The sequence below is a fragment of the Ornithodoros turicata genome, chromosome 3 (assembly GCF_037126465.1).
Source record: "Ornithodoros turicata isolate Travis chromosome 3, ASM3712646v1, whole genome shotgun sequence".
Taxonomy (NCBI): Eukaryota; Metazoa; Arthropoda; class Arachnida; order Ixodida; family Argasidae; genus Ornithodoros; species Ornithodoros turicata.
The window spans coordinates 73,407,335-73,423,083 of record NC_088203.1 but is presented as its reverse complement, the minus strand read 5'-3'; the positions used below and the strand labels follow the sequence as shown (position 1 = coordinate 73,423,083).

At 48.2% G+C, this 15,749-nt stretch overlaps 1 protein-coding gene and 1 long non-coding RNA gene across 2 annotated transcripts; both read left to right on the top strand.

Moving 5' to 3' along the window:
• The first annotated feature begins 50 nt into the window (after positions 1-50).
• LOC135388611 (uncharacterized) lies at positions 51-2,435 on the top strand. Its single transcript, XR_010421480.1, has 3 exons — positions 51-186; positions 1,743-1,958; positions 2,025-2,435. It is a non-coding gene; the product is annotated as an uncharacterized LOC135388611 (long non-coding RNA).
• Positions 2,436-2,481: 46 nt separating this feature from the next.
• On the top strand, positions 2,482-5,750 carry LOC135388609 (uncharacterized). The gene is made up of 2 exons (XM_064618253.1): positions 2,482-5,537; positions 5,596-5,750. Exons 1-2 carry the CDS (start codon positions 2,549-2,551, stop codon positions 5,616-5,618), a joined length of 3,012 nt encoding a protein of 1,003 aa, XP_064474323.1. The 5' UTR covers positions 2,482-2,548; the 3' UTR covers positions 5,619-5,750.
• Positions 5,751-15,749: the final 9,999 nt, after the last annotated feature.

Genomic DNA, 15,749 nt, shown 5'->3' with positions numbered 1-15,749 from the left:
AAGGCCTATTGTTTCGCATTGGCATATGCGTGTTCCCCGTTTTGACGATGGTTGGATAATTATTGACGTGAGGAATAATATGAATTTATGTGGCTGTGAATAGACCTTGTGTTTTTGCTCGTTGTGAGGCACTAAAAATGTGTGAGTGTGCGTGCGCGTTTGTGCAGCTGGGTCCCCACTTGACAAGTAAGTTCATTGTGTTTGACTTCAGTGATATTGCCGATATTGCCGTATATTATGCCGACTGTGATTTTTTTTTTTTTGAAAAATAAGGTTTATAGCATTTTCAATAGAGTAGACTGCGTTACACATGATATATGCTTTCTCCAAGCAGCGTGCTTTATATTCTTATCGAATCGTTCACGCCTGTATAACAAATTCAGAAAGCAGATGTGAATAGGTGTGTTCCTCAGGTTGTGTGTTTGCCACACAAGCTTAATTTTTGCGAATATTGTATTATTCTGTTTAATAATTTTCTGGTGGTAGCAAATGTGTTTTGTCATGCTTGACACTTTGCTATTCGAGCAGAAGTGCGTGTAATTTCTTATTTTTCACTGTCGCTCGTTGTGTCTGTGTTGTGTGTGTGTGTGTGTGCAACTGTGACCCCACTTAACCAGTAAGTACATTGTGTATGCCTTTTCGTGTGACTCGAGTGATAAATTTATGTGGTATTGCATGAAATGTTGGTTTAAAAATAAGGGTTGTTGCACTTGCATAGCAGTGGCTTCTTATTGCAATTTTCGCCCGTAAAAAAAAATCAGCGTATATCGTATTATGCTACGCGAGTAGAAGTGATTTTCCCAATTCGATTTGTGTACCCTTGTCCTGTGCTTTCTTTACACAGGGACAACGCGACTGTGTATGTAGCATTATGCAATAATTATCTGATAGCAGAAATGAGTGCCTTTGTCACAGCCTGTGCTTCGTTTTTTTTTTTTTATCTCTTATAGCTATTCAAGCAAAAGTACGTGTAATTTTTCATGGCTCTTTTCTTCTTTCACTGCTAAAGCAGAAGAAAATCACTTGGTAAAGCTGAATAGTGTTCTATTACGGAAAGTGGGTTTGTTTGTTTTTTGTTTGTTAGATTTTGATGGGTGCTCGATGAAGTAAGCAGTGCTTAATCTTGCAGTTATGGCAGATTTGAGCAGAAATGTTGATGTCTGAGCCAGGAGTAGAAATTCCAATAAAGCACCTCTCCTTGTGCATTCCTGAGCTGCTGTGTGCGCGCGCGCGTGCTTTTTTCCTGGTTTGTGACGTCATCGTGGCATGTCTGGACTTGTTTAGCAGTGTTGCAGTTCTTCCCGCTGCTAGTATCTTGTTGGTGTCATGTTGTGCTAGCCGCGTGGCGATGTGTGGTGACCTGAGGTCTTAAGCCTTTTCCCTCATCGCTTAAGTGAATTTGTGTACCCCTGTCCTGTGCTTTCTTCACGTAGGGACAATGCAAATGAGTATTTAGCATTATGCAATAATTATCTGATAGCAGTTGATGGTAGTTTGTTTAGCATGTGTTTAATTTTTGAAGTCATAGCTATTTTGCTATTTGAGCAGAAATGCTGGTATCTGAGAGTTTAACACTGAGGGTAGAAATTCCTGTCTAAGATGAATCAGCATTTCACTGCAGTTTGTTTCTTTTAAGTAATATTATTGAAATTCCACAGCCAAAATGGGATAGTTGTGTGCCTGATCATGAAATCAACTTGCATATCGGAATGACATGTGATGAGAGCGAACTTTGCGCTCAGGTGCGGCAATGGTGTAGGCGGACGGAGCATTACGTGAAGCCAAGGGCAAGCTGCGACCTTGAACATGCAGAGCAAGTTATTTTTAGGCTATGACGACTCCTCGCACCCGTGCATGTTGGGGCATGCAGCGAGGTCGCCGCTATATAAGTGGGGAGGATGTGTAAAGAGGCAGCAGTCTTCGCATCGCTTTGGGAGTGTGCGGAGCTCGCTTCAAAAGTAAGTATTTTTCATCCACGCTCTGTGGGGCACGATTTCTTAGTGTTTCCTCTTTTTTTTTTTCAGTGCCTAGATGCGTGTTCTGCTTTTTTGATCCTCATGATATCGGGGATGATGAGCCATTGGAAGAGAATTCACCATCTTCTCCAGACATTTCACCTGCCACATTGCATGCTCACGTCGAGCGATCACATCCCTATGTGGACATTTCCTTCCTGCCTTTCTTTCAAACTGATAGCGCATTTCGAGGTATCGTCAAAGCGTTTGTGCTATTGGCATCTGTTCACGATCAGGGAGTAGAGGACTTGCGACAATATTTAATGAACCACCTCCACAATATAATTCCTATTTTGCGAGCGCAAAGGATACCCTTTAGGTTTTGCATTTGTTCTGACGTTCTAATGATGAAAGAAAATCGAGGGGATGTAACTGCACACATAGCTCATTTCATGGCGCTTGCTCGCGAAGTCCACAGCGTCGGAGCTATCGCAAATACTTTGATGGATGTGATTCAGGAGTCCACCGCGCGCATTGAAAATTACCAGCGCGAGGGTAGTGGGTTTGTATCCACTGACGTCCAAAAAGTTCAAATGTGTATTTCCTCTGTGAAAACTAAAAAATTCGGGTGCAATGGGGTACTTCCCACTAATTTGGCTAGTCGTAGGAATGTCCTAACAAATGTCCCTTTACCAGAGCGTAAGGAGGGCGAGTGCTTTAAATACAATACGCTCGCCCTCTTGCACCCACAGGAAAGGAACCGATGGAAAAAATATGAAAATTATGCAACAGAGTACTGGTGGCCTAGTCACTTCCCTGTTTCATTCGCTGATCTGGACGAGTTCGAAGAGAAAAATAGGATATCTGTGTACGTGTACGCGTACGTCGATCAGGGAGTGCACGTGTCGCGACCCCCAAAACTGGAAAGCGAAAAGAAAATTCACTTATTGGAGGTTGATGAGCATTTTTTCGGAATTAAGTCCCTCGAGCGTTTGTTGACGAGAAAGAACACGCGTTTCGTATGCGAACGTTGCACTCGCTCTTTTAATGAGGAAAAGAGCATGGCGAAACATCGACGCCTTTGCGCGGACGTGAACGAAATCCTATTAGAATTTTGTGAACCCGGAGAAAACTTTGTAAAATTTACTAAAATACAGTACATGCAACAGTACAACTACGTTGTCGCGCTGGACACGGAGAGCGTACTTGCGCCCAGTAGTGATGGCATGCAGCGTCACATCACCTCTAGCTTTTGTGCCGTGCTCGTGCGTACCCACGACTCAAGGGTGTTGCGCATCAGGACGCACCATGGGGAAGATGCAGCAAAGCAGTGTGTGAAGGCGCTCATGGAAATGCGAGATGAGATGATCGCCCTGAACGCTTGCTCCGCCGCAATGGTGCTGAATGATGAGCAATGCGCTGAGCACAGAGCTGCTACCCACTGTGCGTACTGTAAACAGGAGTTTACCGAAGATCTACCCCGTGTCCGGCATCATGATCATTCGAAGCATTGTAGTGCGGGCGAGACAAATTATATCGCAACTTTGTGTAACCCCTGTAACGTCGCGTGCACGACGAGGGAAAAATTGCCGATCATGGTACACAATTTGTCCTACGATTTGGCCGGGCTGCTGCGGGAATTTCACGTTCTCGGGTGGAAGCGACCTCCCTTCATTGTAGCCAGCTCCATGGAAAAAATTCGTTCGTTTGAAATTGGCACCTTCCTCTTCAGAGATACCATGCAGTACCTGAATTCGTCGCTGGGGGAGCTTGTGGAAACTGTCAAATGCATGGGGGGTGCAGAGGCGTTCCAATGCCTTAAGCAGGCATTTGGAGATGACTACGAAATTTTGCTTCGTAAAGGTGTATTCCCGTACAGCTATATTAGTTCTTTCGCAGTGTACGATGAATTGACCTTGCCAGAAAAATCCGCCTTTCGAAACGATCTAACTGGGGAAGATATAAGTGACGAAGACTACCAGTACGCTCTGCATGTATTTGAACATTTTGGGTGCTCGAGTTTACGGGATTATAATGCATTGTACCTGAAAACGGATGCCCTATTACATGCTGACGTGATGCAGCACTTCCGACGTCTGTGCTACAGCGCAAGTGGATTGGAATTGCTTCATTGTGTTTCTCTAGCATCCTATTCGTGGCTAAATTACACTCGGGCAAAATTGGAGTTAATCATCGACGAGGACATGTACAGAACCATCGAATCGGGCGTTAGAGGTGGGCTCTGTCAGGCGAGCAGGCGTCATTTACGTGCCAATAACCCTCTGTGTAGTGGCTATGATCCCGATAAAGAGGAGGTGTACATATCATACATAGATTGCAACAATCTTTACGGATTCAGTATGATAAAGCACCTCCCAATTGGTGATTTCGAATGGGTCGAGGATTTTAGCTCCGTGGATTTTATGCGTCACCCCACTGATTCAGACGTTGGCTACGTGTATGTATGTGACTTGGAGTATCCAAAATCTATCCACGCACTGACACGGTACTTTCCCCTGGCTCCTGAGAAGATGGTCGTCCCGAAGGATTGGCTCTCGCCATTCCAGCGAGGGCTTCTCGAAGAATTAATGTATCAGCCAGCTAACAGCAAAAAGCTGCTGCTCACGTGCAAGGACAAGGTCGAGTACGTCGTTCATTATGCACTGCTCGCTCTCTATTGTAGATTGGGTATGAGAGTGACAAAAATTCACAGAATTCTAAAATTTCGCCAGGCACCATTCCTGCGTCCCTACATCGAGGACAATGTTGCCAGACGCGTTGCCTCGAGCACGACGTTCAAAAAAAATTTCTATAAACTCTCAAATAATGCGGTATTCGGAAGAACGCTTTTAAATAAATTTAACATGCGGGACATTCGAGTAGCCTTTGATGAGGAGACGGCGAGTCGCCTCGGGAGTCGGGCGGAATGCGTGAGGATGGAAATTTTGTCCCCGGATTGTGTCATGTACGAAATGCGCAAAAGAAAAGTGCGATGCGATTTCCCGCTCCAGATTGGGTTTACGATTTTGGGACTGAGTAAATTAACCATGTACTCATTCTACTACGAAACCTTGCTGAGTAAGCTCACTTGTCCAGTGATCGCCTGTTACTTTGACACGAATTCTCTGATCCTCGGCCTATTCTGCAAGGACTACGAAGATCAGTTACGAGCGATCGCTGACGACCACTTAGATTTGTCTTCCTTCGACCGGGATCATCCACTGTACAGTGAAAAGAATCATGGGAGACTTGGGGCTTTCAAAAGCGAAACTGGTAGTGTACCTATCGAAGAAGTAATATGCTTGAAAGCTAAAATGTATTCCATCAAATTAGCTGGAGGAAAGCAAATTGCAAGAGCTAAAGGGGTCAAAAAGAATATTGTACGCAAGCACCTCCTCCATGAGACATACTACAATACCTTGTTCAATCACACGAGCATATCGAACGAACAAGTATCAATCGTTGGAAAGAAACAGTGCATGTACACCATCAGAAACGTCAAAAGAAGTCTGATGGCATACGACGACAAGAGATACCTCTGTAATGACATCGAATCCTACCCTTACGGAAGCTGTGAATATGGTAAGTTTAAATGGATGATGTAAATAGTGAAGCTCATAATGTTCTTTTTTCGCTCCAGGAGATGTGCAGGAAGAGAACTGATACTTCCGTGACATGCTGTTCTCGCGTGCGGTCTGGGACTGAGCCGTGGATGGAGAAGGACGAACGCTTGGGTGATCCACATGGTACTTATGTGAAAAACGCCATGGATGCGGGGTGGAAATGTCCAGTGTGCTAGAAGTGCCCCGGAGAGAACTACAATCTCTCTGAGAATGCCATGATGTGTCTAATAAATGTTGAAAACTATTTCCCGTGTTTTTCTATGTCCTTACTGTTCCGAAGCGTTGTCCTGGATTAACTAGAAAGCGTCCCAAGCCAATATGCAATTTGGGGGGGCTTGTGAGCTGGCCCAGAAATGAATGGAATTGACCCACGAGGGGCTGTCTATGTTGCGGTTGAAATTATGAAGCAATATGCAGTTGAAAGTGTGTGACCGAGTAACCAGAGAGTGGAAATGACAAATGAGTCTATCGAGCATGTATGAGAGGCAGCCAATAGGTCAATCACTAGGTTTTAGAAATGAATGGAAGTGACCACCCCCCGGACCTATGGACAGGTGAGCGATTTGGAAGCCTATGACTTAGAATTGAATAGAATAGATCATTTTGGTGTCTACGAGCGAGTGAGCAGATGTTGTGGCAATGAACGGTAGCCAATCACATAGAAATTAGATGGATCACCATGAAGGGGTGGAGCCTGGATCGGTCAATCAGCGTGAAGGAATGGAGCTGTGACCAACCAACCAGAGGACTTAGAAGTGGCTTGACCTAGAGTTGAATTGGGTGGTGGATTAGAAATTCCTAGAACTGGATTAGAAAAAAGAGTGATGTGGAAGCCTATGAACTGACTTAGAATTGAATAGAATAGATAATTTTGGTGTTTATGAGCGAGTGAGCAAATGTGGCAATGAAGGGCAGCCAATGACATAGGAATTAGATGGATCACCATGAAGGGGTCGAGCCTGGATTAGACCTGGCTTGACCTGGATTAGAAATGGCTGGTGGATTAGAAATTCCTACAACTGGATTAGAAAAAAGTGGTTGTTGTGGGGCTCGAATCTATACTACTAGTACATACGTTCTACGAGTTGTGGAGACCTACGTTCCCACACCCTCGGGGCGTCAGCCCGTCCGTTCCGCGCGCGAAGGAACAAGCAGTACAAAAGCAGATTCAAGCAAACATACCAGGTTTATTGCTAAGGAAAAGCAAGCCAACGGTCCAGCCAACAATCACGCAACAAACCCCCATTTTCCCTCCTGCACCGCATTTTATCCTCTATCCCGAGGGGAAACGCCCCCTAAACACAACCGGTTCCCACCGCTGCTGTCATGCAGGCTTCCGCTGCAGAACCACGCCACAATCCCCCCCCCCTCCTCAAAAGTCCATCAGGTCGTCAGAAGCGTCGAGGATAACGTCCTCTGAAGCTTGGGGCACAACTTTCTCTCCGACGGAGGCGCCGCTGAACGCAGGACTGGGTTGACTGGTCTTCAAGGTTCCGGACTCGGTGAGGAGGTCCGGCCACAGTCGTCTGAGCGCCGCCAGGGCGGCACCTACGTCTGTGGCAGCTTCGGTGCGAGCTGCGTGGAGGGAGCCTCGGCGGTGCGTGTTTCTGTGAAGTTCCGGAACCAGGCAAAGCGGACATAATAGCCGCCTCTCTTCCTGCGTTAAAGGTTGTAGGGGGTCCGACGGGTGGCGCTCCGACAGCGAGAGTCCTTTGAACGGGGTTGGTGTCTTGGAGAGGTCGTCGCCTCTGAGTGGTCGAGGCTGGTTTTTTGCCAGCGGGAACGTGAAGCCCAGGAGATGGGTTGGCAATTTGCCACCACCGTCCAGGTGGCGACGGAGTGCTGTTGAGAGTGGAGAGCCCGCGAAGGCTGGTCCTGAGGACGGGGAGCACGAACAGAGCCTTCGCGAGGACGGAAGCGAAAGGCCGGGTGGCCAGGGGAAGCGCGGGAACCCGAGGTCACACATGTCCGACGCCTCGGCGCTGACAGCGGGAGACGTTGCATCTGCGAGGGAAAAAAGAGAAACGGTAAAAAGGCGGCCTCAAACCGTGAGCGCCTCAGAAGGCACCCCTTTAGAATAGACATTACTTTCAGAGACAGAGAAGAGGTTAGAGGTAGAAGAGACCCAGGTCCGCACCACACAAGGTATCGCAGATCTGGGACTCATAGATAAAGAGAAAGCTAAGAAAAGAGAAAGCAACACAGCTAGGGTTAGTGGAGATAGAAGACGAAACAGGGGGGGGGGGGAATATGTTTATTATATATAAAAAAATAAGAGGGAAAGGTTAGCCACCGGTATGGCGGCTTGCTATTCCCAGGAAAAAAGGGGAAAAATAAAGGCAAAGAAAAAGGAAAACAGGAAATGAGACAAAGAATAGGTAATGAGCCGCGAAACCACAACCATGGGAACAGGCAACAACGGACGGCATTTATAGATAATCATCAAAACAAGAAACAATAATAAACATACATATACAACGTTACTTACATAGTTCTGCATGCATCCTGCTCATCCGTCAAAGAAACGAACCACACAAAAAAAATAATAACATGTTTAATCACCGTTCCGCAAAACCAAATCTTCTTGCTCTTAACATTCTACGTATGTACAGTTAACATTTACAAAGTCCCAGCCCGCAAAGTCTCCTGACCACACCAATAAACCTTCATAATATTCCTTTCGTCGGGTCGCAGCACAAGGCCACCTTACAACACTGCAGGTGTACCTGTCCTAGTTCTTCACAACGTCCAGTCACTCCCGTTACACTTTGCCTTTCGCCACTTTCTGTTTACAAACATGTGGCGTCCCGAGAAGACCGGTTCGAGGTTATGTTTTGCTCTGGTTGGCAAGAAGCGGGAAAAACGCGTCTGCTGATAGGCCGAAAAGGCTGATAAGGTTGATAGGTGCCCACCAGCATGCTTTGCGCGGCGGCGAAACGTAATCGATGACATAGGAGTGCAAGTGGTCTATATGTTCTTCACACAAGTCCTTTGCCGGGCAGCACTACCGTCTCCTGTCCTGGGCCGACTTCTCCCCCTCCGTGATGCAGTCCCACCAGAGCCACCAGGTTGAGCATCAAGACTGGTCTAATTTGTCCCGTAGATGGCGCTGTCGCTGCTCCCACGCAGACCACCAGAGGAGTTCCGCCGAGTCCAAGGCCGCCTTCACTTCCCAGGGGGTCCGTGATCGCCTCGTTGTCCTGAAGCACTGCACCCGCGCTGCCAACGCCATCTACACTGAACCTGCAATTCACCAACCGTGCTCCATGCACGAATACGTTAGAGCACCATCCAGAATTCCCTTATATAGCCGGAAACCCTTGGAGAACAATCGAAACGGTGATCCAAGCAGTTACTAGAACAAAGAAATAAGTTACTATACTGGACCAAAAACGGGGGACATTTTACATAGTCTGCTCTACAACAACGTGCTGCACGTGATTACTGTTTGAATTTGTTCATCCATGCATGAAAAATACCTAATGATGTATAATGAGAATTTACATAATGAGACACTGCCCTTGCGTTGTCGCAATAAGATGATTGTCTTAAAATGTTAACAGAATGTTGAGATAGCGATTCCCTTGCTACCAACCGTCCAAAGCGAATCGCAAAGCTGCAAGGCCTCGAGACGCATCACTTAGCGGGTGAGTCCGTCGAAGGACGAGGTCACCGACGCTGTAGGTGAGGTTTCGACGTCCACGGTTGTACTGGCGAGCCTGGTCCAACCTTGCGACGTCCAGACTCTCCCGAGCCGTCCGGGCTGCATCATCCAATCGACTCTGGAGGTCCTCAGCAAACCTTGAATAAGGAGGCCGGGTAGCACCATCCCAGAGCATTCTCCACAGGAAAAGGGACATCTCGTCCCAAGCTCAGGAACGTCGGGGTGAAGCCTGTGGATCTGTTGACCGTCGTCCGTGTAGCGAACGCCAGCTCAGCCAGGCGAAGATCCCAATCACGGTGGTCCTGACTAGTAAAAGCAACAATCATCATTTTCAGGTTCCGATTAACACGTTCGGTAATGTTAGCCTGAGGGTGATACGGGGAAGTCTTCTTGTGCTGAATGCCTAAGACTGCGCAAGAATCTGAGAACACCTTACTTGTAAAGTATGTTGCGTTGTCGGTGATGATGTTGCTGTGCGGGAAACCCGAACCGGCAAAAGGTGTCGAGTAGTTTTTTCTCACACTCCCTAGGAAGTCAGTGTCCTGAGAGAAAACAGCTCAACCCATTTCGTGAAATGATCAGTAACCACAAACAAATACTGGTTACCTCTAGGACTACCGGGAAATGGTCCCATCACATCACAAGCAACTATCTGCCAGGGTCTATTGCTCTGAACAGGCTGTTAGCGCCCAGGGGGTAAACCACCAGGAGGTTTTGCTCTCTGGCATACGGGACAAGTACGAACATACCTTGTTACATTCTGCCTCATTCCTGGCCATGTTGCAACACGACACAACTTTTCATAAGTTTTCCTGCCGCTGCTGTGACCTGCCAAGGCAGAGTCATGAAAGTAACGTATGAAAGACTTATGCAGCTTCCGTGGCACCACGACTCTGAACGGGGATGAGCCGTCGTCCTCATCCGCCTGGGGTATGTATCGGAACAGGATGTCATCCTCGCCCAGCAGATAGGAGTCGTGCCGTCCGTCAGTCGTTCCGATGTCCGCCGAGTCTTGCTCAGCTATCCACTGCGCTACCCGCTGACAAAGGCCGTCCGCTCTCTGAGCGTCTAGGAGCTGCTCTCTGCTCACGACCGTGCCCCAAGACGAAGATACGTCTCGTGCCACTTGTGCTGCTGCCAAAAGTTGAGAAGGCGCCTCGGTGCCTTCCTCTTCCCCCTCCGGTAGAGGCGCACGGGACAGCGCGTCTGCTACCACGTTCGTTGAGCCCCGCCTGTACTCCACATTGAAGGAGTAGCTTTGTAGCGTCAGGGCCCACCTGGCAAGTCGTCCAGACGGGTTATGGAGCCGCTGCAGCCAAGAAAGTGTCCGGTGATCAGTCTGGACAGTGAAGATACCGCCGTCCAGGCAAAGGTCGAACTTCCTGAAAGCGAAGATGATCGCCAAGCACTCCTTTTCCGTCACGGCGTAGTTCCGTTCTGCCGGATTCAGCGTGCGACTTGCAACAGCCACTGGACAAAGAGTAGCGTCATGCTCCTGCAAGGGAACGGCGCCAACACCATAATCGCTTGCATCTGTTTGCACGACAAATGGTTTGTTAAGGTCGGGCAGATAAAGCCTAGCCGTATCAGCGATTGCTTGTGATAGAGCTCGAAATGATCGTTCCTGCTCTTCTCCCCAATTCTAGCGCGTGTCCTTGTGCAACAACTGGTTAAGCGGCTGCGCTAGCTCGGCACAATTAGGAATGAATTGTCTGTAAAAACCAACCATACCTAGGAAGCGCTGCAAGGCTTTGACGTTACCGGGAACCGGAAACTCCATGATCCCCGTTAGGTTGTCGTCGTTAGGATGAATGGTACCTCCGTCTACCATGAAGCCGAGAAGGCTGATCTTAGACGATAACAGCTGCACCTTGCGGGGGTTGATCGTTATGCCCGCTTCGTTCATCCTTGCAAGGACGATAGACAGGCGTTCCAAGTGTTCCTGAAAATTTCTAGAAAACACTACGACATCATCCATGTATGCCATTGCGAAATTGTACTTCACATCTCCAAACACTGTATCCATCAACTGGCGGGTGAACTAGACAGACCGAAAGGCATTCGTACAAATTCAAACAAACCTTTGTGACATGTAAAGGCCGTTTTTGGGACATCCTCCGGGGCAACTTGGATTCGCAAAAATCCTCTACTACAATCAAGCGTTGAAAACACAGTCGCGTTGCCCAGGGAATACAAGATTGACTCAATGGACGGGAAGGGACAAGAGTCCCTTACAGTTACTGCGTTAAGTCGACGCATAACCTAGCCGTACCATCACGTTTCGGAGCCAGAAGAACAGGAAAGGCCCAAGGGCTCTGGGACCTTTGAACTGCACCGGTTTGGAGCATTTCGTCAAGAGCGTCTAACAAAGCACGCTTATGCACACTCAGTGGCCTGGGATTACAACGCCAGGGCCTAGCGTTACCGGTGTCTATGCTATGCTGTAGCACAGACGACTTACCCGGTTTTTCGGTAAAGATTCCGTCAAACTGCCGCAGTACTTGTTCAAGCTGACGGCGTTGCTCCTCGGGACCATGGAATGACCCCAAGACAGTCGGCAGCCCAGACGTTTCAACGGACGTTGCCACAGCTTGCTGTGCTGTGCAGTGGTCCCGTGCTGCGGCGAAGCGGAAAAATCCCGACGAGCCGTGGTAAACATATCCTCCATCGGGCAGGTCCAGCACCAACTTCTGCCGGATGATGAAGTCTCTGCCCAGGATAACAGGAACTGCTAGGCCAGGAAGGTGCACGATGTGCTGCTTTCGCCGTCTCCCATCCAAACGTACCCAGAGCACAACTGCAGCCTGTGCTGGAACGGCGTCATTGGAAGCAAGACGAAGAGTGACATCTGTGGATTGCAATTCCACATGCCGTGATACGCAATGTTCGTAAACACTGTCCCCGATAAGGGAAAGCGTAGCTCCCGTGTCGATAAGGGCGATGTCATCTTTACCCAAAATTCGAACGGCTATGTTTGGTTCCTTATCCTCGATGAAATCTCGGACAGAAAAAGCAGAAGGAGCCAAATCATCTCTTTGCGTTATCTTATTGCTTGCAAAGCTAGTTTTTGACTGATCAAGGCCACGGATAGTAACCGTTCGCTCGCTTTCTTCGCAACTTGCCGACGTCGTTGAACGAGCATTCATGGACGCCGGCTGCGACCGTTTCTCGATGGCACATTACGGGTGTTTGGTCTTTGTCGCGGGCATTCCCGACGAAAATGATAAGGGCTACCGCAATTCCAGCAGCCGTTGGGCGCTCGTGGCTGCGGGGGCGCAGGATGATGCTGCTCCCGCTGCCGTGGGGTTTCGCTAGCTGAAAGGCCAGGTTGACCGCGACCAGACTTGCCCGTAACAAAAAAAAAAGTAACTAAATACGTTACTCGTTACCAACATAGAAAAGTAACGAGTTCTCGTTACTCACACGTAACGAGTTACTTTTACGTTACCGCCGCATACTTAAAGGAGCCAACAAACATGCCGTCACTTGTCTTCAACTCTTTATTAATGAGGAATTGCACTTCAAAAGAAGCTGATCGCCACACGTGGAAACGTGATTAGTAACCCTTCGTTTTGTCTTGTTCCCCCTCTGTGTTGCGTCTTGGGTATATAGTCTGGGTTATTGTAATGAACCTTCTGCTGAGTCTGAGAATTTGTCGTCCGTCCTTCGTGTTCCGTGTCTCTCGGCCACTTACCATGATTCTATATCAGCTTGCCTGGACATTCTCCATTATTTCCTAAGTGGGGGTGATCGGAGATTATGAAAACACAAGAAAAGACACCGGTTTTCGTGCCACCGGTCACCAACAGTTCCCAAAAACAGACGAGGGGCTGCGTCATAATTTAGGGCGCTCAGAAGCTTAGCAAAGACAAGAAAAGGCTAGAAGTTCAAACGCGGTTTTTTGTAGCCATAGCACTGTAGAGACCTGTAGGGGCGCCACCGGTTGGCCAGCACGAGAGTGCTGTTGTGAGAGCGCGCCGCTGCCACGGAGTGGCGAGGAGGAATCCGGGGGAGGAGGACAGGAAGTGTGTTAAAAAGGGAGCGCGGTGGGGCTAGAGGAGACGGGAGACTGGACGCCCAGGCGAAAATCTGGACTGGTCCCAGAACGGTTCCAGTTGAATCTGGACTGGTTCCAGTTGGATGTTTGATGGTCCCGGAATGGTTCCAGTTGAATGTGGATGGTCCCGGCTGGATTCCCAAGTGGGGTGGCTGGTTCCACTTTGGTGACATCAGTGGGACCACTCTGGTCTCAGATGGTTCCAGAAGTTCCAGCTGGAGCCTCACAGGTACCATTTTGTTCCCAGAATGGTCGCTGAGACTCCAAGTGGGGCAGCTTCCCAGCTTCCCCCTTTGAGATTTCATCTTGTCCACACTTGCCATGTTTTGTTTGATCTATTACTCTGATCTATTTTAGCACAGGCATGGTCTCTGTTTATTGCTGTTTATCCAGGTGCGCGCGTCTGCGAATGCTGTAACTCCAATTCGTGCACATTCTCATCTGAGGTGAATATCATAACATATTAAGTACCAGAGAAATGTAAAAAAATACATCTCAACAACAACAAAAATTAAGCTAAATACTAGAAGAAAGACAAAAAGAAAATGTGACTGCAGAGGCTGATGCAATGTGAAGACGCCACGGCAATTCAAACTTCAAACGGCGAGAGCCGAGAGGGAGAGGAGAGAGCGAGAGGCGAGCGACGGAGCGAGAGGGCGAGGCCAGCGAGGCGAGAGTGGCAGGTGGCAGTTGGAAGTTAGATAGTGATGGGAAATTCGGTTCTTTTTAGTGAACCGGTTCGTCCGAATCAGTTAACATTAGCGATTCGTTCGAAAGATTCGTTCGTGAATCAGTGTCGTCACTGGATCATGTGGCCCTGTGATGGAGCCCCCACCATTGCCAGTCACGATAGTGGTGGCGCCAAATTCGAAGTCGGCAGGAACCCGAGTTCGGTCTAAAGATTTTCTCAGCTGTGATCAAAGCACTGTCAAATACTAGTTTGCATCCTTCCGTGGTTTATCTCGGAGCCTTAAATTTTATAAGCGGAAACCGAGAGGGAGGTAAAATGTAACGTCATAAGAAGAATGGAGCATGTTCTGTTTTTAACTTAGGATTTTTGAACTAACGTTAGAGATTCGAAAACCAACTTCCTTAAACTGCAGCCAGCACACTTCTGATTCCGAAGGCTTCCACCCATACAACGACCGCCATAAAGCTCGACGTCGACGCGCCGAATGAACCAACAGTAAAATCCCAAACGCGGAGAGTGAGAACAACGCGGTTCTACGCAGAGTAGCTGAGAACCGAATAACCCATGAACCAGTGAATCGTTTGCTCCTAAACGGTTCTGCTGCTCCTCGATTCATCCCGCGAGTCAGCGGCTCTCCGTCTTATCCGATTCAGCGATACGGTTTAGTTGTTTGGTTCTCTGTGGTTCTGCGATCTCTTCGACTCTCTGATTCATCCCGAATGGTGAGTGAGGCTCGACGGCTCGACCAATCACGATCCCGTCAGCCCTCCGTGTTGCCAACAGTCGAGCCCGTCGAGAGAGGGTTTATGTTACATTTAAGCCTGGGAAGATTGCAGACAGATGGCGTCCGCACCCGAATAGCTTTCAGCCGCGGGGCCTGAGGGAACGGTCGGTCTTGCTCCCATCCTTCCATCCGCATTCGGATCGGAAGAGAAGGAGCAACATGATTGTAAATTTGTCTACCGGCGTTGCGGTTCATCTGTGCTCCACAAGTACCCGTGAGATATTGACTCATGAAAAGTGTGCGAGCTCAAAGAGGGGTTACGTGATGAGGTGAACATTCCATATCTAAAATAATTAAAATTCGAGCTTTGAAAACACATTTTCTGAAGCGTCATGACTTGTGTCGCACCTCGTGGGTCCTACAGGATGGCTGTGCTTCCTTCTTAATGCGTCTGTGGCCGATATGGGAGTACACCTGAGTCAGCAATTAAACAGTTAGGTATCACAATACTTGTGTGTATATTAATTAGGACAGTCCAGTGGCGCGCATTCAATCTTGGTAAGAAGCATAAGGGCGGATATGTTACCCCATACCTCAATGCGTTATTGGTCATGTTATGGACGATGCAAGCGATTAAAGGGACGGTCTCTCGTACAGCCGGGACGATTCCGAAACTTTGCCACAACTATCTTCACGAGTACTGTACACATACAACCGTCAAAGTTTCATTCGGAATAACCAAGTCGTTTTCGAGGAACTTGTCGAAACGTGCCGTAATAGCAGACGACGGAACATGTGCTTTTCTCTCATGCAACGTCACGCATGACGTCGACCTGCGGGTACGTCGCCGTTGCCATGGCAATCGAAACCTGCAGAAGGATCTTGGGTTGAATCATCACCTTGCTCTCGAAATGGACACACTCAGACATATACCTCCGCGAGCGGAGAATGTAGTCCCTTCATTGACTGTGGGGTTCTTTCCCCGAATATTTAATTCGTTTTTTAAATAAACATGCACTCATTCTCCATGTACGT

Excerpts from the sequence above, each read along its gene's own strand:
- LOC135388609 (XM_064618253.1), top strand. The coding sequence starts at position 2,549 with ATGTGTATTTCCTCTGTGAAAACTAAAAAATTCGGGTGCAATGGGGTA. Across the intron at positions 5,538-5,595 it reads TTACGGAAGCTGTGAATATG|GAGATGTGCAGGAAGAGAAC; the intron begins GTAAGTTTAAAT and ends TTTTCGCTCCAG.